The sequence below is a fragment of the Saccopteryx bilineata genome, chromosome 3 (genome assembly GCF_036850765.1).
Source record: "Saccopteryx bilineata isolate mSacBil1 chromosome 3, mSacBil1_pri_phased_curated, whole genome shotgun sequence".
Taxonomy (NCBI): Eukaryota; Metazoa; Chordata; class Mammalia; order Chiroptera; family Emballonuridae; genus Saccopteryx; species Saccopteryx bilineata.
Genome location: NC_089492.1, coordinates 83,015,484 through 83,040,891, shown reverse-complemented (window position 1 = coordinate 83,040,891; position 25,408 = coordinate 83,015,484). Strand labels below are relative to the sequence as shown.

The 25,408-nt window shown below is 43.1% G+C and overlaps 1 protein-coding gene across 2 annotated transcripts in view; it reads right to left on the bottom strand.

Annotated features, from left to right (window-relative positions):
• Positions 1-25,099, bottom strand: part of NECAB1 (N-terminal EF-hand calcium binding protein 1) — a 111,076-nt gene extending 85,977 nt beyond the window's left edge. For both annotated transcript variants that reach the window (XM_066266515.1, XM_066266516.1), the window contains exons 1-3: positions 24,916-25,099; positions 9,642-9,666; positions 2,075-2,183 (exon numbers count right to left, since the gene is read on the bottom strand). In XM_066266515.1, the coding sequence (XP_066122612.1) occupies positions 2,075-2,183; positions 9,642-9,666; positions 24,916-25,035 (254 nt within the window). In that variant the 5' untranslated portion in view covers positions 25,036-25,099. The remainder of the gene's footprint in view (positions 1-2,074; positions 2,184-9,641; positions 9,667-24,915) is intronic.
• Between the last annotated feature and the right edge of the window lie 309 nt (positions 25,100-25,408).

Genomic DNA, 25,408 nt, shown 5'->3' with positions numbered 1-25,408 from the left:
TGAGCCTCCAGGTGTTATGTTTTCCCCTCCGATAGGAATGTTCCCCCAGGTCTTCTTTACCCAACTGATTTCTATTCCCCCATTAAGAATCAGCATCTAAAGGGGTTAATATACAAAGTAGATAAAGAACTCACAAAGTTCAACAACAAACAACTAGCAAACAATCCAATTAAAAAATGAGGCCTGACCCAGTGGTGGCACAGAGGATAGAGCATTGAACTGGGATGCAGAGGACCCAGGTTCAAAGCCCCGAGGTCGCCGACTTGAGCATGGGCTCATCTGGCTCGAGCAGAGGCTCACCAGCTTGAGAGAGGGGTCATCATAGGATCATAGACATGACCCCATGGTCACCGGCTTGAGCCCAAAGGTTGCTGGCTTGAAGCCCAAGGTCACTGGCTTAAGCAAAGGGTCACTTGGTCTGCTGTACCACCCCCCCTCCAGTCAAGGCACATATGAGAAAGCAATCACTCAACAACTAAGGAGCTGCAACAAAGAATTGATGCTTCTCATCTCTCTCTCTTCCTCTCTGTCTGTCCCTATCTGTCCCTCTCTCTGATTCTCTCTCTGTGTCTGTCAAAAAAAAAAGAAATGGGGAGAGAACCTGAACAGATACTTCTCCCAAGAAGACATATAAATAGCCTATAACAGATATATGAAAAGATGCTCATCTTCATTAGCTATTAGAGAGATACAAATCAAAACTACAATGAGATACCACCTTACACCTGTTAGATTGGCTGATATCAACAAGACAGGTAATAACAAGTGTTGGAGAGGCTGTGGAGAAAAAGGAAACCTCATTCACTGCTGGTGGGAATGTAAACTGGTAAAGTCATTATGGAAGACAGTATGGTAGTTTTTCAAAAAATTAAAAATAGAACTACCATATGATCCAGCAATTCCTCTACTGGGTATCTACTCAAAAAAACTTGAAAATATTCGTACACAAAGACACATACACTCCCATGAGAAAGAGAAAGAAAAAAAGAATCAGCTCCTCCATGCACATCCAATCCCAGCATTTACGATGTTATTTTGAAGTGACCAGGCTGTGGTCTGCTGCTCCATATACGATGGGTGGTCCTGTGTTATTCCATCAGTGCCAACCAGGGACTTGCTGTGCACAGACTTTACCCGAATAGAACCTCTCTCTCTGACACACTTGTCTGCTACACAAAACCTGAAGTTACTTCACAGGAGACTTGATGCCCCAACAGAAGTCGATTACAAACTAATTGTTTTTTAAAATATCCATCTGCTTGAATAACACAAACTTAATCTTTTCCCTTTTCTTATTAGTGTCCTGCCAGAAATGTCTGAGTTGACGCAGCCCGAGAGTGCTCTGCCGGGGCGCTGGCTTGCTGCCTGGGGACAAGGCCGCGCTGTGCTGGGCTCCGCGGCGGCTGGTGGAACAGCGGACTCAAGGCTGGGCGCCGGGCAGAAACGGTAGGTGTCTATGTTGCAGTTCTGTAATCACGACTGTCACAGATAATGTGGTTTGGTTCATTTTCCAAATCAATTTTGCAGACATGCTAAGGTACTCAGTATTTATATTAAGTATAGAAAGAATATAAACAGAAACTGACATCTGCTATGCTAATGCAAAAGAGGGGGTCTATGCTGGTAAGTGAACAGAGCAGATAGACTGCTGCTCACGTTGCTAACCCAGAGAGAAGCCTACATCCTGCGTCCTTGCCCCTCGGGTAGCAGTGACTTGGAGCTCCGCACACCTGAGCTGTCCACAGATGGCCTCTAATTCCCTCTTCACAGAGGACAATTTTAAATGAAGCAAACTGAGAGGAAGCATAAAAAGCAAGGTACAATTTGACTAATAATGGAATTACTTACAATGCATGGTTTGTTTTATATTCTGCACACTCTAACACTACGCAAGGAAAGCACCCTACAGAAGATGGCTGTTTTCAATTCAATATTCAGGTTTGCAGAGCACTTCAGGTATTGCAGAGGGGCCACCCCAGAGCTGCAGGGTGAGCACAAGGGAGCGTCCTGACCCATCAGTGGCACCACCCGCTCTCTCCCTTGCACGCAGAGATGACGAGGAGAAGCCCCTTACTTGGTGTGATGTGTGTCGATGGTGTGGAAGAGCTCACGCAGTTCTTCTCCACTCAGAACACCGTCTGCAAAATATGCTTTAAATTCTTCAAAGGACAGTTTCCCATCATCTAAAACCATGAGAACAAACAGAAGAGAAGCAAGCCATTTTAACTTTGCACATTGTTCTAGCTTTCCATTTTTAGAACATTGCTCAAAATCTTGTGGATGTTTATTTGTGCCGGCACACACATATATTCAAAAAAGAAAACCAATTCTAGGTGTGAGAAAAAACAATTGTCTGTTACTGCATAGACTGCAGAAGTCTACACGCTGATGAAACATGTCTACATGGCTATGGGTATTTTTGATTAATTTATTCATACAGCAAACAGTTAATGGTTGACAAGCAATTTAACCAGCTTTACCCACAAGATATCCACACAACCATGCAAAAGCCCGAGACAGAGTCAACTATTTACGTCGCCCTCACACATGGGACCTAGCAGGCTGAGAATAAGTAGATGTTTGATGACTTTTTAGGATGAATCGGTGCTAATAGGCGGCTATCAAAATCATTATTATAGTCCAACAAATGGTTCGTTCTTTTACCTTTTAAATAAATGAACATGTCGTGAGGCAAGCACACTTCCCTGCTGTGGGACACGAGCATATATAACAGAGGCAGGTGTCTGATAAAAGAGATGTGCAGACATGGTCCAGCCCAGCAGGAGTAGAGGGGGACACAGGCCACGCAGAGGACCCCAGGGAGTAAGAGGGGTTTTGTTTGGGGATGAGGGGTTTCATTAACATCTGCGTTCGACTTTGAATGACAGGTAGCGTAGTAAGCAGAGATTGAAGGAACACATTAACAACAATGGGAGATGTTCTGCAGTAGACACAGCGCAGGGGGCCCAGGGGAGGAGAGCCCTCTTCTCTGTGTGGAGCAGGCTCACCTGTCACTTCAGATACATCTCCAAATGACAGTGGGGACACACTCTTCCATGTTTACTAAGAGGCCACTGAGGGCTGAGGACAAGGGGACTGGCCCAGGGTCACTCTCCTGTGGCACGGCCCCGGCAACAACATGCTCTGAGCCAAGTAGAACTTGTGTTTGAGAAGATGATATGATGCAACAGGGTTGGATCTTCCAGGTTTACTTAGAGTATTTATTTTTCTCCAAATATGGTTCATAGACCATCTGGAGTTCTCTTTTTTTATTTTCAAGTACAGCTCACATTCAGTATTATTTTGTATTAGTTTCAGGTATAGTGACTAGGCACTTATATAACTTATGAAGTGTTCCCCCATAAGTCCAGGACCCACCTGGTACCACATATAGTTATTACAGTATTATTGACTATATTCCCTATGCTGCACTTGACATCCCCGTGACGGTTCTGTAACAACCAGTTTGTACTGTTTGTACTTCTTTATATTTTCTTCCAGTTTGTACTTCTTAATCTCTTCATCTTTTATATCCATCCTCTCAACACCCCTCCCATCTGGCAACAATCATTTTGTTCTCTGTGCCCATGAGTCTGTTTTTCTTTGTTTGTTCATTTATTTTATTCTTTAGATTCTGTATATAGCGAAATCAAAGCCATATGGAAGTTCCTCAAAAAATTAAAAATAGAACTACCTTATGACCCAGAAATCCCATTTTTGGGTATTTATTTGAAGAAATCCAAAACACTAATTCAAAAAGATATATGCACCCCCATGTTCACTGCAGTGTTATTTACAATAGCCAATATCTGGAAGTATCCCAAGTTTCCATCAATAGACCAGTGGATAAAGAAGAAGTGATACATATATAGAGTAGAATATTATTTGGCCATTAAAAAGAATGAAATCTTCCCATTTGAGACAACATGGATGGACCTAAAGGGTATTGGGCTCAGTGAAATAAGTCTGACAGAGACAGACAAGTACCACCTGGAGTTCTGTTAAAATGCAGGTTCCTGGACCCAACCAGGGAGTAAAAAAACCCACAGAAGGCACGGAGGGTGGGCAGACAAGAGTCAAGGTTTTAAACAGCCTGTTTGATTCCTCTGTACACTAATGCTTGAGAGGTATCATGGCAAAGGACATAGCAGGCCTAATCACAAAGTTACTTAATATTTCAGACAGGGACGTAAAGCCTGTAATAATTTATTTTTCTGTGTGAGAGGAGAGGAGATAGTGAAACAGACTCCTGCATGCATCCCAAACTGAGATCTGCCAGCAACCTTGTCTGAGGCCAATGCTCGAATCAACAGAGCTATTTTTAGCTTCTGAGGCTGACCTGCTGGGACCAATTGAGCCATCCTCAGCACTTGGGGCCAATGCTTGAACCAACTGAGCCACTGGCTGTGTGAGGGGAAGAGAGAAAAAAGGGGAGGTGGAGGGGGAGAGAAGCAGATGGTCACTTCTCTTGTGTGCCCTGACTGGGAATCAAACCTGGGATGTCCATACATACACCAAGCCAACACTCTATCTACTGAGCCAACTGCCAGGACCTATAACATTTTTAAAAAGTCCTTGTTTTCAAAATAAAAATACTGTATAAAGGCCTTGAGAATTTTTAGATTGCCTGACCAGGCAGTGGCACAGTGGATAAAGAGTTGGACTGGGATGCAGAGGACCAAGGTTTGAAACCCCGAGGTCGCCAGCTTGAGTGCAGGCTCACCAGGTTGAGCACAGGGTTGCTGGCTTGAGTGTGGGATCATAGACATGACCCCATGGTCACTTGCTTGAGCCCAAAGGTTGCTGGCTTGAAGCCCAAAGTTGCTGCTTGAGCCCAAGGTCACTGTCTTGAGCAAGGGGTCACTCGCTCTGCTATAGCTGCCCCCCTCCATCAAGGCACATATGAGAAAGCAATCAATGAACAACTAGGGTGCTGCAACAAAGACTTGATGCTTCTCGTCTCTCTCACTTTCTGTCTGTTTGTCCCTCTCTCTGTCCCTCTGTCTCTGTTGCAAAAAAAAAATAGTTTTTTAGATTGCTTTTTGCTTTTTAACTTCATAGTTGTATTAAACCAATCTTCTAGTCAATTTTTGCTAACCAATCAGACATCACCTCAGGCTGTGCAGATCCTGATCTGTATAGAGTCTGGGGGCCCTCTAGAACCCAGCTCAGCCAGTCAAACCTACGGCAGCCATGAGAAAGCAAAGCACAATCCACCAGGCTCATCAACTGCCTAATTTTCTGTTGCTGATTTTGGATGGGCTATTTTTAATGTTATGTCTCTAAAGTCTACTTTCAACATGAGTCTCATGTAACCTAATGTTTATCCCGGACCAGACTTATTTAGTACAATATTTCCACTGTGCACCTCCTTACTGCAATGAGAACGAAGTTGCCACCTTGGGGAATTGGATGCAGAGTAAGTCAAAGAAAGAAAAGACCGTTCTATCTATTTTAAAAAAGGATGAAAGAAGAAAAACAGAAACCCACCATTTCCAACTACAGCATGGCGAGGCGTAACAAACGTAACAAATACATACTCATGGTGGAGTATGATTTCCTCAGTGAGTATTTAACGGCTTGGAGCTGCCCGGGCTCACAAGACTGGCTGTGTGAGAAGCCTGTGGACAGGCGGTTGCGTAACTGATTTATAATTCATGCAGGGCAGTGAGCTCAGGTAAGAAAGCTCTGTGTAACAAAGCCTGTGAGGCTTCCGTGGGAGCTGAAAACCTTTCTCTCTAATTTGTATTGGAAAAAATATAAAAATAAAAATGAGGTATTGAATTGCAATCCTGACTTGAAGAATGGAAAGTATGTTTTAAAAGCTGTCTTTACCACATGCAGGGCTCCCAGAGCCTTCAATTCCGACTGTTGCACATTTAAGTGAGCAACGGCAGAGATATCCTGGAATAGTTCTAGACATTACAGTGCATTAATGTTAAACAAAGTATTAAAATTTTTAAAGGGAAACAGAGAAAAAATATCCCCTTCTAGTGTGGTTCTGCATTAACAAAGCAATTCTATGTTTTCATTAAAATGGTTTATTTCAACTTCAATTCTCCTGCTGATCTTTTCTTTCAAAATGGAACAACATAGTTAAACCTGGATTTACCCTGGGCTGGCTCACAGCATGGCCAAAGCTTGTGACGGCTGACGTCCTCTAACAATAACTCTTAACTTTTACCACAAAGGGCACAGGCTTTTCAGTTTTGTGTGTTAGAATTTCGTACTTTGCCTGAATCTGTCCAGAGCATGGCTGCTCCTGTCTGATGGATTTTCAAATTGTTCTGGCCTTGAACTCTAAGCTCCATTGATTTTTGAGATGGAGGCAGCTGAGTGCCATGGTGCAGAGCCATTGCAGAACAGAGAAAACCCAGGGTTTTAAACATGGATTCGCCATTTACTAGTATGGCATTTCACCCATTCTCTTGTCAGATATTTATCAAGATCTTACTATATGCCAACCACTGTTTTGTGCTAAGGATATAAGTAGACAAGCTCCATGGATATTTTAATTGTGATGCAGGACCCAGAAAACAGCTAAATGTGTGTGATGAGGGCAATTCTAAGGATACAGGGTGACGCAGGGAGAAAAACAAACCAGTCCAGATATAAGGACACACAAGAGCTTCCTAGAAGAAGTTACGTTTCAGTTGAGAAACAAATGAAAAATAGGGTTAGTGGGAGCAGACCTGTGAAAAGGAAGGTACCCGGGGTGCCAACCATGAAGCCAGAAGGCAACAACTAATATGGGCTGGAAATTGAGAAGCGAGATCAGGGCACTCAGTCAAAGAGTTCACATACTGGAACCCATAGCCGATGGTGACCAGAGGCTGGGGGGCGGGCGGATATGAGATGTTGGTCCAGGGTACAGTCTCAGTCATGCAGTGTGAGTGGTCTGGAGAGCTGATGTGCAGCCATGTGATGGCATCTAACAGCAGTGTACACACATGTGCTCAGAGGCAAAGGAAGCTGTGCAGAACACTATGCTGGAGTTGGTAACACTGCTCCCAAGGCTACAAGTTAAACATTTGAATACCACACATGTGCACTGGGATTGAACAGTCTGTACATGATGGAGAGTGACAGGTTACTGATAAACTAGGGAGGAGGGAGAATAATCCATGTGGTAACGGTTCAGATTCTGCGCCATCAGTATGAACACAGCTGCTAAGACAGGAGGCAGGCGCGTGCGGACAGACGGACTACCCTGCTGTGCTTTCGGAGCTGAGTGTCAGCGTGAGGCTGGGGTTTAGCATAACATAGGAACATGTGGTACAAACACAAACTGTGATAGAACTGTGCAGATATGTGGAGCAGTACGTACTATTCATTCCCTGCTTTGTCACCTGAGGGACGTTAGACACAACAGTGACATCCCAGTGACAATGAGCACACCTGCCACCCAGATCTTGGCTTCTAATATCATTCTCCAACAAAGAGAGCCAGGGCTCCTTGGGAAGTATCTGATTGTAGGAAGGGGCACGGATTATAAAGGATGAGTGTGATGTAAGGAAGTGCTAAACAGCTCTCACTACTGTAAAATGTCAATAATAAGGGAAACTGGATGGGAGGTGTATGAGAATGTTCTGTATAAGTTATACAGTTTTTCTGCAAATATAAAAGGGTTCTAAGATAAAAGTTTAAAGATATATATTTATATAATAAAATAAGAAAATTATATAGAATTACATAAAATACTTTAACATATTAAAAATTAACTCAACATGTTATCAACCTGGTAAAATGAAGTTAAGTTTATTCATGTTAGACCTTGAACTCTAACACACTTAACTCAATAGTCAACTCAAATAAATTCATTTCCTTAACACTAGTCTATCTAGCTCTCGTGTTTTCTACAGGTGGTTTGGGAGAATAGGGTTTGTGTTATGCATCAGTGCTCATATAACTAAAAATATGTTGACCTGTTACTTTCCGAAGAATTTTTTCCTCTAAATTGTATTGAATATATTTATTAAAATAATTTAATTAAGTGGTTACATATTCTTACTTTTCTTTTAAGCAGTGAAAAAATACCCTGAAATTGGTGGAATTTAATGAACAAAATAAACTGACAGAACAGAAACAAGCTCGTAGCTATGGAGACGAGACTGACAGCCACCGTGGGGGATGAGGCTGGGGAGCTGGGTGACAAAGGCGAAAGGACTAAGCAACTTAACAAACACTCGCAGACACAGACAACAGTGTGTGGGTTACAAGAGGGAAGAGGGTGGGGCAGGAAGAAGAGGGTAAGGGGGATCAGTGGTGATGGAAGGAGACGTGACTTGGGCTGGTGAGCACACAGTAATACAGTATACAGATGATGTAGTGTAGTTTGTACACCTAAAGCTATATAATTTTATTAACCAATGTCACCCCAAAATATTCAACCAAAAATTTTAAAATCCTAAAATACAACAAGGTTCAATAATTCAAATGCAATCCCTGAAAACACGTCTTCTGAGACACAGTTTTGGAAGCTGATCATTAAATCTGTGGCCAGTTTAAAATCCACCAAGTGCCCAGAAACCAGGGACTCGGGAGACATTCCTAAGCTGCGCACAGCTGCTAAGGCAGGAGGCAGGAGCGTCTGGACAGACAGACTACCCTGCTGTGCTTCTGGAGCTGGGTGTGTCAGCATGAGGCCGGGAACCGGGATGAGGAGGCAGTGACGGCATTACTACATCTGTCCTACAAACCAATCAAGTGGTTCAGGAGAAAATGAAAGCCCCTGTGACCTGATAATAAATTAATCACTGCACCTAGTTTGAGAAACAGCCTGATGGGCAGAGAGTTACGTAAATATTAGTAGGAATTGCGACACTGTTTTGTTGCTCCTCGGATTTCTGCGTTTCCTGCACATGGAGAGGTAAACATCAGTCAAGCATTTCTTCACCAAGCTGCTAACTGGCGACCAGACTACAATGTACACCTTTCATCTGTGTGGCCTGGAGCTCCCTGTAATCTCCCCTCATCAGTAAGAAACTGAGTTCCAGGGACAGGAAAGGACCTTGCATCCTGAGTTTGTCTAGAAACTCCTGTCGGGGACGTGGCTGCAAGGTGCATCACACCACTGCAGCAGGTGAACTCTACATGCCCTGGTCTGCAGTCTGCAGATACATGTGGTAGTGGGGCAAAGGAGCTGAGATGCTGCTCAGGACTTGTGTGGGCACCACACACACTGCGGCTCCTGACAGAGCCATTTGCTCTTCTCTGCCTCTGCAGAGCCAGGGGTGGGGAGAAGTTCGGGATGCATGCCTGCAGGGGCCACCTCAGAGGATGCAGAATAGGACTTTGGGGCCACAAAGACCTGGTCCAAATCTCAGCTCTGTGTCTTATTAACTCGAAGACATAATGCACACAAATGCTTGTCCCATAGAAGACACTCAACAAAATTAATTTAAAGTGATAAAGGGAAAAACCAGAGCTAGAATGCTTCCTATCTCCAAAAGCATAAATTCTATCTTCCTGTCAAATTTTGGCTTCTCCTGAGTACCTGGAGCCATGAACTTCCTGGGACAAGAAGCTGACATTTTATGTGTCAATTTCTTGAGTTATCCTTTTCCCCCCTTATTATTCTTTATAAGGTAATATAGAAGGTAAGAGGGTAATAAACAGAGATTGTAGGTTTTTGGTCTTACCATTTTTGTCTGCTCTCCTCAGTATCTGGAAAAGAAAAAGAAAACATTTTATCACCATTTTTAAAAGTATTGCAGTAAACATTATATACAGACATAATTCACCAATTATCAAATAAAAAAATTTCAATTTTAAATAAAGGTTTCCCAGTTGATATCTGTCTTCATAATAGTCAAACACTGAAAACGCCCCAAATGTCCCCAGCCTAGTGACTGAAAACAAGCATGAATCCACAGCACAGACACAGGACATGGACGGGACACAAAGTAATTATCCTGAGTGAGGGACTAAACACAAAAGATTACCTACTGTGTGATTCCATTTCCATACAGTTCTAGAAAATGCAAACAAATTCACAGTGACCAGAGAGCAGACTACAGCTGTGTAGGGCACAGGAAACTTTCTGGGGGCTAGATCCACTTCTGATCTTGATGTGGTGATGGTTTCGTGGGAGTATACATATGTAAAAACTCATCCACTTTTACTTTAAATATCTGCGATTTAATGTCAGCCCATCACATCTCACTAAAACTGGGAATAAACAGAAACAAAAGAGAGAAAGAGAAGTTGTGGGCGCACAGCAGTCAGGTGTTTGGACCATATGTTACTTTACTTCTGTGCCTTAATTACAATTATCTTGAACCTATTTTAAATGGCCTCTGATGGATATAAGCTTCTTGGTTATCAGTATCTTTGATAATACAGTAATGTCTAATTTTCTTCTGAGAAACTACTCTCTCTGCCTTTCTTGGCCCAGGGCCCCAGGGTTGGGCAGGGCTCTATGGCAGGGAAAACAGGCGGCACCTCTCCTGGGCACAGTGTCTACTCAGTGAGTCCAGTACTACCAGAGACAGACTGGCCATTGTCTTGCTTGAGTTGTCAAGAGAGAGACAATTTCTCTTCTGCTAACTTTTTTTTTTCTTCTAACTTGGAATCTGGGAAAACATCGCTAAGGAATTGAGGTCACCCTGTTGCTATCATGGGCTGAACTATGTCACCTAAAAACAAATATTGAGAGAAGATGGCAATGGAGTAAATGGATGTTACACCTCCCACCTCCCAGAACCAGAGTGGATTACAACTTAACTTGGGAACAATCATCTTGAAAAACCAACTTTGGACTAAACTAAGAGGAATCTATAACCAAGCATCACCGAAGAAACCACACTTAGACTGGTAGGAAAGGCGGAGACACGGAAAGGGCTTTCCCATTCCCAGGAGAGAGTGGCGGCCTGGAGGGACTCTCACAGCAGGGTGGGTTGCACGGAGAGTTTTGGGTCCTCAGCCTCAGGACCGGAACCGCAGCCTAGAGCCCCAGAGACTAGGGGAGGCATGCGGACAGTGTTTAGCTGAGAAAAGAGCCAGGTTACTGTTTGTGAGAGGGAGACAGAACTCTCAGACCGAGGCTCCATCTTAAAGGGACTGAGCAGAAAACCTTGTTCACAGCCACTTACCCAGTGCTCTGGGAGCAGGGAGCCCTGAGAGGGCTGGAGTTGCGAGAGGAGGGTGTAATCTCAGAGGCACAGGGAGAGACTGTGGGAGACAGCCACCCTAAAGCCTGGTTTGAGTTGCTCCCCAAACCTAAAGTGGTCATTTTTCCTGGGAGAAGCAAAACCAGCAAAGGCAAGCAACTACCTCATCCACCAGGGGCTCTCCTGCTCCAGTCAGAGTAAAGAGTTGCTTAGAAGCAGGAGGTGCATCAAGGACACAGGTTATGAATGCTGAGGTCTGGTCTACACTGCTCTGCCATACTGCTGAGTAACTTCCAAAGGGTGGGTAGCCCGCCTGTGGCAGCAGTGGCCTTGAAGCTCACAGTAGCTGGGTCAGCACCCAGTGAGGTGGCCCACGTGGTGGTGGGGGCAGAGACCAGCAAGAACCATGCACCAGTGGGGGGTGGAGCTTGGCGAGGTGGCCCGCGCACCCACGGTGGTGGCACCTGGCGAGGCGGCCTGTGCAGAGGCCTGTATGGTGGCCCGCGAGCCTGCACAACATGCTCAGTGGTGCAGTGTCCGAGCACCTGAGGAGGTGGTGGCGGCAGTGGGCCAGCAGACAGACCATACCCCAGGAATAGAGAGGCCACACCCACTGGCCAAGAGTAGATAAAAGCCAGCCTAGGAGTGCAGCTGATATTTACAACTGCATCTGGGCCCAGCAGAGGCAGTCACAAATTCTGGATCACCTGTGGCTCCAAGAAGGTTGCTAAGGGCCAGTAATAAGCAGTGACCCCACTGGTCTGTGCCAAGTTCCGGCCAGAGATGTTCATGGCTGACAAATCCAGTGGCCAGATATGGAGAGGAACAGTTCAGGACCTAACAACTGTAGTTAGTGTGGTATCTTAAGGAAGGGCTTCTCACACCTGACCCAGCTAAGGCATAGAAAATGTCGACACAAATAGCAAAAAGAGCAGTAGCAACAGACAAGTAGCCCATAGCAGATTATAAGCAACAGCTGAGGCCAGCCCAAGAAGATCTAGAAACAACACAACTGGAAGCTGGAGGCAGACAACAGCAACCCTATAGTCAGCTAGCTATATAAACAGCACACTCAAAAAAGCAGTGTATACACAGACAAAATGGGAAGACAGAGAAATGCAATCCAAATGAATTAACAAGAGAAATCCCCAGAAAAAGAACTGAAGGAGATGCAAATAACCAAGATACCAGATACAGAGTTTAAAATAATGGTTGTTAGGATGCTCAAGGATCTTAGAGCAACAATGAATGGACATAATGAGCACCTAAATAAAGAGATAGCAAGCATCAAAAAGGACATTGAAATTTTAAAAAAGATTCAGTCAGAAATGACAAATACAATATCAGAAATAAAGACTACACTAGAAGGAATTAAAAGCAGGCTTGATAAAGCAGAGGATCGAATCAATGATTTAGAGGACAAGATAAATGAAAGCATGGAAGCAGTACAGCAAAAAGAAAAGAATATCAAAAAGTTTAATGAAACCCTAAGAGAGCTCTGTGACAACATGAAGAAAAACCACATCCGCATCATAGGGGTTCCTGAAGGAAAAGAGAAAAAAACAATGGATAGAGAACCTGATTGAAGAAATCATAGCTGAAAACGTCTATAAACTGATGAAGTAAAAAGTTACACAAGTTCAAGAAGCACAGAGAATCCCATTAAAGAGGAACCCAAAGAGACCTACACCAAGACATATGATAATTAAAATACCAAAGTTAAGAGATAAAGAAAGAATACTAAAAGCTGCAAGAGAAAAGCAGTCAATCACCTATGAAGGAGCCTCCATGGGATGACATCCGACTTTTCAACAGAAACACTTGAGGCCAGAAGGGAATGAAGTAACGCAAAACAAGAGCCTACAACCAAGACTTCTTTATCCAGCAAGGCTATTGTTTAAAATTGAAGGGGAAATAAAAAGCTTCCCAGACAAAAAAAACTCAAGGAATTCATTACAACCAAACCAATGCTACAAGAAATGTTAAGGGTCCTGTTGTAAACAGAACAAAAGAAAAAGAATCTAGAAAAAGAGGAATGTAGATTTAAAGAATAAAATGGTAATAAACTACATATCAATAATAACCTTAAATATAAATGGATTAAATGCTCCAATCAAAAGACATGGAGTAGCTGTGTGGATAAGAAAACAGTACTCATACATATGCTGTCTACAAGAGATCCACTTCAAAACAAAAGATACAGATAGACTGAAAGTGAAGAATGGAAAAAAAAAATTTCATGCAAATGGAAATGAAAAAAAAGTAGGGTAGCAATACGTTTATCTAACAAAATAAACTTTAAAACAAAGGCTATAGTAAGGGATAAAGAAAGTCACTATATAATGATAAAGGAAGCAATCCAACAGGAAGAGATAACCATTATAAATGTCTATGCACCTAATATAGGAGCACCTAAATATATAAAGCAGATTTTGATGGATATAAAGGGCAAGATCAACAGCAATACTATAATAGTAGGGGATTTCAGTACCCCACTAACATCACTGGATAGATCCTCAAGAAAGAAAATTAACAAAGAAACAGCAGCCTTAAAGGACACACTATATCAACTGGATTTAATAGATGTCTTTAGAACCTTTTACCCTAAAGCAGCAGAATATACATTCTTTTCAAGTGCTCATGGTACATTCTCTAGGATAGACCACATGTTAGGACACAAAACTAGTCTCAATAAATTTAAAAAGATTGAAATCCTATCAAGCATCTTCTCTGACCACAGTGGCACGAAACTACAAATCAACAATAGAAAAACTGAAAAACATTCAAACATTTGGAAACTAAATAGCATGTTATTAAATAATGAATAGGTTAACAATGAGATCAAAGAAGAAATAAAAAGTTTCCTTGAAACAAATGAAAATGAATATACAATAGCTCAAAATTTATGAGACACAGCAAAAGCAGTCCTGAGAGGGAAGTTTATAGCATTACAGGCATACCTTAAGAAGCGAGAAAAAGCTCAGATAAACAAATTAATCCTGCATCTAAAAGAACTAGAAAAAGAACAGCAAGTAAAGCCCAGAGGAAGTAGAAGGAAGGAAATAATAAAGATCAGAGTGGGAATAAATGACATAGAGGCTAAAAAAAAATACAAAAGATCATTGAAACCAAGAGCTGCATTCACTGTTGGTGGGACTGTAAAGTAGTACAACCATTATGGAGGAAAGTATGGTGGTTCCTCAAAAAACTACAAATAGAACTACCTTATGACCCAGCAATCCCTCTACTGGGTATATACCCCAAAACCTCAGAAACATTGATACGTGAAGACACATGTAGCCCCATGTTCATTGCAGCACTGTTCACAGTGGCCAAGACATGGAAACAACCAAAAAGCCCTTCAATAGAAGACTGGATAAAGAAGATGTGGCACATATACACTATGGAATACTACTCAGCCATAAGAAATGATGACATCGGATCATTTACAGCAAAATGGTGGGATCTTGATAACATTATAAGGAGTGAAATAAGTAAATCAGAAAAAAACAAGAATTACATGATTCCATACATTGGTGGAACATAAAAATGAGACTAAGAGACATGGACAAGAGTGTGGTGATTACCAAGGGTGGGGGGGGGAGGGAGGACATGGGAGGGAGGGAGGGAGAGAGTTAGGGGGAGGGGGAGGGGCACAGAGAACTAGATAGAGGGTGACGGAGGATAATCTGACTTTGGGCAAGGGGTTTGCAAAATAATTTAATGACAAAATAACCTAGACATGTTTTCTTTGAATATATGTACCCTGATTTATTAATGTCATCCCATTACCATTAATAAAAAATTATTAAAAAAACAAAACAAAAAAAAACAAAAAACCAAGAGCTGTTTCCTTGAAAAGGTAAACAAGATTGATGAACCTTTAACCATACTCACCAAGAAAATCAGAGAGATGCCTGACCTGTGGTGGCGCAGTGGATAAAGCGTCGACCTGGAAATGCCGAGGTCGCCGGTTCGAAACCCTGGGCTTGCCTGGTCAAGGCACATATGGGAGTTGATGCTTCCAGCTCCTCCCCCCCCTCCCCTCTCTCTCCCTCTCTGTCTCTCTCCTCTCTAAAAATGAATAAATTTAAAAAAAATTTAAAAAGAAAAAGAAAATCAGAGAGGACTCAAATAAATAAAATTAGAAATGAGAGTGGAGAAGTAACAACTGACACAGCAGAAACACAAAGAATTGTAAGAAAATACTATAAAGAACTGTATGCCAAAAAATTAGACAACCTAGGTGAAATGGACAAATTCCTTGAAACATATAATCTTTCAAAACTCAATCTGGAAGAATCAGAAAACCTAAACAGACTGTTTACAACAAATGATATTGAAACAGTTATCAAAAAACTCCCAACAAACAAAAGCCCTGGGCCAAACAACTTCACAGGTGAATTCTACCAAATATTCAAAGAAGAACTAACTCCTACCCTTCTCAAGCAATTTCAAAAAATTCAAAGGAGGGAAGACTTCCAAGCACCTTTTATAAGGTGAGCATAATCCTCATTCCAAAACCAGGCAAAGACAATACAAAGAAAGAAAACTATCCAGGGGTCCCCAAACTTCTTACACAGGGGGCCAGTTCACTGCCCCTCAGACCGTTGGAGGGCCGCCACATACAGTGCTCCTCTCACTGACCACCAATGAAAGAGGTGCCCCTTCTGGAAGTGCGGAGGGGGGCCGGATAAATGGCCTCAGGGGGCCGCATGCGGCCCGCGGGCCGTAGTTTGGGGACACCTGCAGTATAGGCCAATATCCCTGATGAATTTAAACGCTAAAATTCTCAACAAAATATTAGCAAACCAGATTCAGCAATACATGAAAAAAATTATATATCATGATCAAGTGGGATTTATTCTTGGGAGGCAAGGCTGGTGCAATATTCGCAAATCAATCAATGTGATTCATCACATAAACAGAAGGAAGGAGAAAAATCACATAATAATATCAATAGATGCAGAAAAAGCATTTGATAAAATCCAGCACCCATTTATGATCAAAACTCTCAGCAAAGTGGGAATATAGGGATCATACCTCAACATGATAAAGGCCATCTATGACAAACCCAGAGCCAACATCATAAACAATGGGAAAAAATTAAAAGCAATCCCCTTAAGATCAGGAACAAGGCAGGGGTGCCCCCTTTCACCACTCTTATTCAACATAGTTCTGGAATCTAGCCAGAGCAATCAGACAAGAAGAAGAGATAAAAGGTATCCAAATTAGAAAATAAGTAAAACTATCATTATTTGCTGATGATATGATACTGTACATAGAAAACCCTAAAGTCTCAGTCAAAAAACTACTGGACCTGATAAATCAATTCAGTGGGTGGCAGGATATAAAATTAATATTTAGAATTCAGAGGCATTTTTATACACCAACAATGAACTATCTGAAAGAGAAATTAAGTAAACAATACCTTTCACTATTGCAAAAAATAAAGTAGCTAGGAGTAAATTTAACCAAGGAGGTTAAAGGCTTATACTTGAAAAATTATAAAACATTGATAAAAGAAATCAAGGAAGATACAAACAAGTGGAAGCATACACTGTGTTTATGGATAGAAAGAATAAACATCATTAAGATGTCTATATTACCCAAAGCAATTTAAAAATTCAATGCAATTCCTATTAAAATACCAATGGCATACTTCAAAGATATAAAACAAATATTCCAAAAATTCATATGGAGCCAAAAAAGAACACGAAGAGCCTCACCAATCTTAAAAAAGAAGAATAAAATGGGTGGTATCACACTTCCTGATATCAAGTTATACTACAAGGCTATTTATTGTACTCAAAACAGCTTGGTATTGGCATCAGAATAGGCATATAGATCAATGGAACAGAACAGAGAACCCAGAAATAAACCCACACCTTTATGGACAATTGATATTTGACAAAGGAGGTAAGAGCATACAATGGAGTAAAGACAGTCCTTTTAACAAATGGTGTTGGGAAAATTGGACAGGTACTTACAAAAAAAAATGAAACTAAACCACCAACTTACACCATTCACAAAAATAAACTCAAAATGGATAAAAGACTTAAATGTAAGTTGTGAAACCATAATCAATTTGGAAAAAAAACATAGGCAGTAAGCTCTCCAACATCTCTCCCAGCAATATATTTGCTGATTTATCTCCACGGGCAAGTGAAATAAAGGATAGGATGAACAAATGGAACTATATCAAACTAAAAAGCTTTTATACAGCTAAAGACAATATGAACAAAATAAAAAGACAAACCACACAATGGGAGAAAATATTTGACAATATCTGATAAGGGGTTAATAACCAAAATTTATAAAGAATTTGTAAAACTCAACACCAGGAAGGTAAACAATCCAATCAAAAATGGGCAAAAGAAATGAATAGACACTTCTCCAAAGAGGACATACAGATGGCCAATAGACATATGAAAAAATGCTCACCATCACTAATCATTAGAGAAATGCAAATTAAAACCACAATGAGATACCACCTCACTCCTGTCAGAATGGCGCTCATTAACAAAACAACACAGAGTAAGTGTTGGCGAGGATGTGGAAAAAAGGGAACCCTCCTGCACTGCTGGTGGGAATGCAGACTGGAACAGCCACTGTGGAAAACAGTATGGAGATTCCTCCCAAAATTAAAAATGGAACTGCCTTTTGACCCAGCCATCCCACTTTTAGGAATATATCATAAGAATATCAAATCACTGATTCAAAAAAGAAATGCACCCTCATGTTTATTGCAGCTTTGTTTACAATAGCCATGATCTGGAAACAGCCCAAGTGTCTTTCAGTGGACGAGTGGATTAAAAAGCATTGGTACATATACACAATGGAATACTACGTGGCCGTGAAAAAGAAGGAAACCTTACCTTTGTGACAACATGGTGGACCTGGAGACTATTATGCTAAGTGAAATAAGCCAGGCAGAGAAAGAAAAATATCATATGACCTCACTCATATGAGGAATCTAATGAACAATGTGAACTAAGGAACAGAATAGAGGCAAAGGCAGGGTCACAGAGACCAGAGGGAAAGTGGTCAGAGGGAAAAGGGATGAGAGGATGGGGTCAGAGAAGGGAAAGGGATTAGTGAAATTATATATATATAACACAGAGATAAAGAGAGCAGGACAGCAAATCCTGGAGGCAAGGGGGGAAGGAGTTGGGGGGAGGGGGAAAAGGGGGTATCAAAGGGAACTAGGGTGGGGGGAGGGAGATGTATTTGATGGAACACTTGAATCTATGTAAACACAATAGATTAAAAATATGCTGAAGGAAAAAAGCAAGTTGTTTAACCTATGACAAGTAGAATACTATTTATGTAAAATTTAAAGCCTAAAATAATTATATATGTTGTGGAGATATATATATATATATATATATATATATATATATATATATATATATATATAAAATCATACATGGTAACAGTATGCACCAACTTCAGAATAGTGCTTGCTTCTAGAGAGGAAGAAAAAGTAAAGGAATGGGAAAGAGGTTTTCACTATATCAATATTTATTTCTTAGGAAGAGAAAAAGAAAAATTTAGCAAACTCCACCAAATACTAATATCCCAGTGCTTGATATACAGATGTCTGTTAAAGGTATTTTCTGCTAAAGGTATTTTCTGCACACCTGAAAAGAAACCCTGGCCTTTGCTCAACTCTGTGTCTTTGTGGACTTCTACCATATTAGCTGGTGTACACTGAAGACCTTCAGAAGACAGATCCTCAGAGTGCAGTGTTAACTCAGCAGAGAACTCCTGGGATCCATCCCTGTAGTCCACAGATCCTGATAACATTCCACTTAATCAAAACATATCCTTTATAACAAACTAGATAACAAAGCAATAAAATAGTTCTGAGATCTTTAATAAATAATCACTTACACAGAGGGAAAAAAAATGCAACTTCCTAACTCATTAAGTGATTAGAATTGTTCCAGTTTTCAGGTTGTTTTGCTGTGAGTGTTCAATGAACAGATACTATGTGCAGGACATGTTGTGGCATTAGTGCCACAGAGATGGAAGACAGGTAAGCCCTCTCCCTTTATGGAGCATCCATTCTGGGAAAGAAGGCAGCAAAAAGAAAAAGAAAACAAGAAGTACATCTACTATGAGGCAGGCATTATTCTCAGCACTGGGACTGAGCTGTGGAAAAGACATACAAGGTCACGCAGTATTTAAGAAGATTGCATTCAAGTTGAGGGCCGGGAGACAGAAATAAATGTATAAAAAGAAAAAAAACACCAAATATTGATGTCTTATCCCCCAATCACTGTGAAGGTGGCCTTGTTTGGAAGTAGTCTTTACTGATGTCACAAAATGAAGTTAAGGTCTTACTGACTTGGGGTGGGCCCTAAATCCAGAGAAACTATTAATTTTATCTTAAAATATTTGGGTTGGTTTTCTATTAGAAACAATCAATTAGCCCTAGCTAGTACCATACACTAGAAAAAGTCTGGATAACATGATACACAGCTATACTGCATGCAGTCCCACAGGAAATGTCCCTTTATCATACTGCAAAGACAACTGAGTCCCCTGCAAGCAGCCCCTGATGACCACGTCTCTTGAATATATTTACTCCTCCCTTCTTCGTGCTCAGCTTGAAACTTAGCAATGGTTCTGTCACCAAGGTTTCCCATGCCGCTGTGTTCTACTGTAGAACCATCTTCCTCCTTTCCTTCTGTTGACTTCATGATAAAGATGGATAAATCTAATCATCATTACCATGTGTTCTTATCATAAAATAATATTATTATTACTAAATATCCCACTTATGAAAAATTTCTAACAACAGATATGAATCAATTGTGCATAGGAAGTTTGTCCCCCTTTTTATATTAAATTTGTTTAATTATTGCAAGAGGGCTGCTTCCAGTACTGAGAGTTTCTATGCTTAGATTCAAAGGACATTTCCAAAGATTTGGGGGACCCACCTTTCCATCACAAGTGGCTTCTTCCTCCCCTCTGAAAGCCCTAGCTGAGGGTCTGAGAACACAAACGCAGTCTCTCTCTCCTCTGACAGGCCTGACGATTCTATTTCCAGCTCAATTGAGTCCTGAGTTAGAAGTGACTGGAGTAGGAATAACCACACACGAGGGACTGGACCAGGACTTCCATCATTTCGTTCTGCCTCTCAGATAAAATTGAGACAGTAGTTCTTGTTATTAAGATAGTTCTCTGTAATTCAATATGAACAGAGCTGTGTCTGCTCCAATTTTGCTTCTGAGCCCACAAAGCACAGAAATACTGCAATGAGAAATGTGTTTCATGTCCGCTACCATAGTAATCTGGACCGGCTCCTCTTCTGGTTGCTATCACAGAGAGATAGTAAGTGAATAAAACTACTATGGTCAGAATTGAAATTCAAAGGAGGGTGATGCTGTGTTTTTATAACAATTTAAGGATTATCAAATAGCATCCTTTGCCCCAAAAGATATTCTTGGAATGGCCTTGATTGAAATTCTTCATTATTTCTTCTCTTTCTCCTTCTTCTTCTCCTTCTTCTTCTTTAGAGAGAAAGAAGAAGGAAGGGAGATGAGAGGCATCAATTCATAGTTGTGGCACTTTAATTGTTCACTGATTGCTTCTCATATGTGTCTTGACGGGGGTAGGGGGAGGCTCAAGCCAAGCCACCGACCCCTTGCTCAAGCCAGTGGTTTTGAGCTTCAAACTAGTGACCTTTAAGCTCAAGCCAGCTACCATGGGGTGATGTTGATGATTCTATGCTCAAGCCAGCAACCCCACACCCCAGCAGGTGAGCTCATCCACACCTCAGGTTGGATGAGCCCATGCTCAAGTCTGCGACCTCGAAGTTTCAAACCTGGGACCTCAGCATCTCAGGTTGACACTTTATTCACTGTGCCACCACTGGTCAGGCTGAAATTCCTCATTTCTCATTTGAAGTTATTGAAAACATTAAAATGTAAATGCTACCTTGGAGGCCTAAAAAATGGACACATTCACCATTTACTAAACCAGTATTTGCACAAGGACCCATCATGTACCACCAGGTAAAACTCAGGTGATGACATGAACTCATTGATCACTTAGTAGACTCCTGAGACTCGGGATAGAGGGCAAGGACACAGAGCTCATGAGCTCATGCGGAGTGTGGGGACCATCGGGGAAGGAAGACCCAGTAGGAAAGTTGGGTGTGTGGGCCTCGGCATCCCCAAGTGGTTCTCCATTAGGCCACTGGTCACCTTGAGGTAGGACACAGAGACACTGGCACAGAGGAATGACGGAAAACAGGCAACAGTCCATTTCTCATATTCTCAGTTCTGCCTTCTTTGGGAAGCGATTTTCACTGCACAATGGTAAGACTAAGTCTTCCTGATTTCTGCTAGTCCTGAGACTAGTAGAGTGAGTGACACCTGCCTAGCCAATAGGGTAGACAAGGATGGGGGTAATGGCCATTCTCCCAACTGAATAATCTCACTCAAATCATCAACCATGCACCAGGCAAGACAGGGGGTGTACGGCTGTGACAGAATTCAGTCACAGAACTGCTCTGCCAGGAAAACTTTCTGCTCTGCCTGTGCCCTGCCCATCTCTCTCTCCCAGAGGTAGGGGTTGTACAGGGGCAGGTGTCTCTGAAGGAGGAAGCACGGCTCATTCCACCAGGTCCCTGGTCACCAGGCACTGAGCCTCTGGATCAGGGTGTATATGGTGTGTGTGTTAGTTCGGGAAGAAAGGGATACAGACATTGATGTCATCTCTCTCATTTGCCTCACCACTTCCCTTCCAGGGAAAAAATAAGGGAAAGCTCTTTGGGAGAAGACCGGGGCACCCAGTGGGTGAAGCTGCAGCTAACTCCATCTGGGGTCCATCTTGCTTTCGGGATGAGGTACAGGTTTATTTTTCTCCCTTGCTCAAAAGTAGAGTTCATGAGTGGAACAAAAGAGACTCAGATAGGATATGAAAAAACTTTTTAAATTGTAGTTTATTTTCTGTCACCTGGAATGCAGCAACCTGGTAAAGGATAAGGTTCTGGAAAATGGGGGAAAATATTATCATCTCCTGATCCTTCCATTTTGCTGCACACAGGACTGTGCAGCCTTTCTAATGGGTTGGCAGGTGTGCCTGGCAAATACAGCCTCAGGCCGTGAACACGGTGTGTGACCAGCACTAGAATCTAGTGGGTTCCTACCCCACTAGATTATCATGAGTCCTTACGGTGAACTGATACTTAATGCTGTCAGTTTCTAGAAAGAAAGTCATATAGATTAGATTTATATATAGTCCCTGCATTTGTTTGTGGACTTGGCTACTGTTACTCATGCATTCAACCTGTTGTAACAATAACAGTTCACATTATAAAGCACAGTTCCTTTTTTCCTCGGTGTTCCATCCTAAGCACTCTTATCCCGTATGGTAACCTTCAAACTAAGTATTAGATTCACCATCATTGCTGACTTGGAGATAGGGAACACGTAGCAAAACCAACCGTTGAGGTAAATCCTGTCTGGTGTTCTGGTCTAGAGCTCCTCTCCAACCAGCTGGACAGGTCTAACTATATTATTAACAGTATCCTCAAGAGCAGCTTAAATCCTTTCCTAGAGCATTGACTATTCTGGGGCCCTGGAATAGGGACACTGGAAATCAAACTTTGCCTCAGATCCGGAAATCAGCCTCTGTGACGGAGAAGCCTCTAATAGGTTTCATTTCTGTTCCTCTTTGGAATACAGAATTTCTATCAACTCCTTATTATAACCTGAGTGGAATTCAAAAACAGTCTTTCTTAGCAGTGCTACTAGAATACATTACATCTAATTAAATAAAATGATGTATTTTTATTTCACAGTTTATCTTTTGCTAGGAGCAATGTGATCAGAGATGAATAATTCAGAGAGCCCTCAGGGCCGAGTCCTTTTGTATGTCATAGTGTATTTCACCAGAGCAACAGATTTTTCACAAAACAACTCGAAGAACACTGCAAACAAAATCTCTTCTATTCGAGAAAAATCCAGTGGCAGTTTTTTGTTGTTGTTGTTGTTTGTTTTTAAGACTCATGTTTTACTGGAAAACAAGCATGTCAACACCTCTCATGTAAAATCAAGCATAATTCAGAGGTAGATGTAGGAAGACAAAGCTGTCCTGTGCATGGACCACAAATCCCTTCAGGACAAGAACCTGATGCTGTTTATTTATGGAAACAGGGGACTGTCATGCATGTATATTCATGAATGTGATTTTAATTTCCCCTTTTTCCTTTTTATTTTTTTAAGTAGCAGTTTGAACTCCTGGGCCAATGCTGGTGTGTGTGTCAGGGGGCACAACCCCATTCATCTCCACAGCGTTGGCAGGACCTGCTACCTGCTTTAAAAGAGTCACAGGGAAGCACCTGGGATCCTTGGAAGACAGAGTGAAAATGGTCAGAAGGGGTGCAGGGCCCTCTTGCCCTCTCTGAATCGACTTCACAGCAGCTTAGTCATGGACCAAATAACCCATGTGATTTGCAGACACCCTGACCTTGAGGGTATCCTTCTCAGATGGGCTGTGTGCCCTCTCCTTTAACCAGCTCAGTTCCTCAGGGGTCTTTTTGCTAGAACAGCAGGACTTCAAAGGCACAATATCAGCCAGTGAACCATTAGCACCAATAACAGCATCTGACTGAGCCAAGCTCCCCAGGGACAAGTGCTGGTGAGGAGTGAAGTCCTTCCGTCCTGAGGGAAGGATGAGAACCAGACGCTCATGTTGTGGTGGGAAGAGGAAGCCACCCAGGATGCCTGGGCCCCAGCTAGGACTGCTGCTGAGGAGAGGAGATGCCTGCCCAGGGACCAGCTGAACCCCATCTATGTCATCTGCCTCAGACCAGATTCATTATTCACAGGGTCCAATTAAAAAATTCCAACTGACCCATTCAAAATACACTTGGAGGACTCCCCCTCTTTTAGCTTCATTATCTCTGTCTCTTCTGTGACACTAACTATTCCGTATCTTCCTATTTCCATCTCCGCACAAATAAGTGTAATTGGCCTCTGACCGCGCCCCCTCCTCCCAACCCATGTTAACAAGAAATAACTCAGAAGAGGGTAGAGGATAGCACGCATACCGCCCAGTACTCTTCCATCAGCCTGAAGATGAGGCAGCCAGAACTGTCCCCGCTGCGCCCGACAGCACTGGGGGTCAGCGTGACTGTGACCACCAGGGACTAGAAACCAGGGGCCCAGGCAGAGCAAGGAACAGGACTCCCGGCGTGGAGAATAAAGGACAGGAACAGCGGGGAAGGTGGAGCAGGACTGAGAATAAACGAGAAAAATCCTGTAGGGACAGACACCACGGCGCGAGCGCAGAAAGGGGCAGAGGACAGAAAGGAAACCGAAGAAAGAGTGATCGTGTTGGAGAACTCGGGACGAGGGCTAGGGCCGGGGTGCCAAGTGGTCTAGAGTTCGGCAGCCGCTCCTGAAGTCCCACCCTCCGGGAGAGGAAGGACCCAGGAAGGGGGACAGGAAAGAAACCGGGAAATAGGAGGTGGCACCGAAAAGACTCCTCACGAGAGGCTGGCCCGCGCAGTAAAAAGAGAATCAAATGCTGTTTCCAAAGCAGTTGTTTCTAAACCAGCTGTTTCCCGAGGCGGCGGGGGGGGGGGGGGGGGGCGGGGGGGGGAGGCATCGCCGCCTGCACCTGCCGGTCACCTTAGGGCGCGAGGAGGCGGGGGCTGCGGACCCGGCGCCGGGAGTCCTGTCCCCGCCCAGCCCAGGCTGGGGAAACCCCGTTCCCCGCGCAGAGCCTGGGACCAGCACCGTGGGCTGGAGCCCCCGACCCTCCGCCCTCCTGCCGCACTTACGTCCAAGAAGATAGACATGCCCTTGGACAGCTGCAGGGTGGAGCTGAGCTCCTCTGAGGAGTTGCTGGAGGACGGCGGGGTCCCCTGGGCATCGTCCGTGGTCCCTCGGGCGCCCTCCATCCTAGGAGCCCTGACGGCCCGCAAGCCAGTCTTCTTCCTCAGTGCGTTCGCTCCCGCCTCGCTGGCGTCTCTCTGCACAGTGTCCCCGCCCCGCCCGGCCCCCGCGCCGCGCTCCGTCTGTGCCCCCCCTTCTCTTTCCGCTGGTCGCCCTCCCTGTCCCTCTGGCTCTGGCTCCTTGTCCCCTCCCTATCTCTCTCTGGCTGCCCCCACCCACCCACCGTCTCTCTCTGGCTCTGTGTCTCCATCCCTGTCTCCGGCTCCCACTCACTCTGTCTCTCAGTCTCATCCCAGCTCTGTGCCCCTTGCCCCTGGGCCCCTGGTGGGAGCGGCAGGACCCACATCACCAGCTCCATATCACCTTGCGGCTTAACAC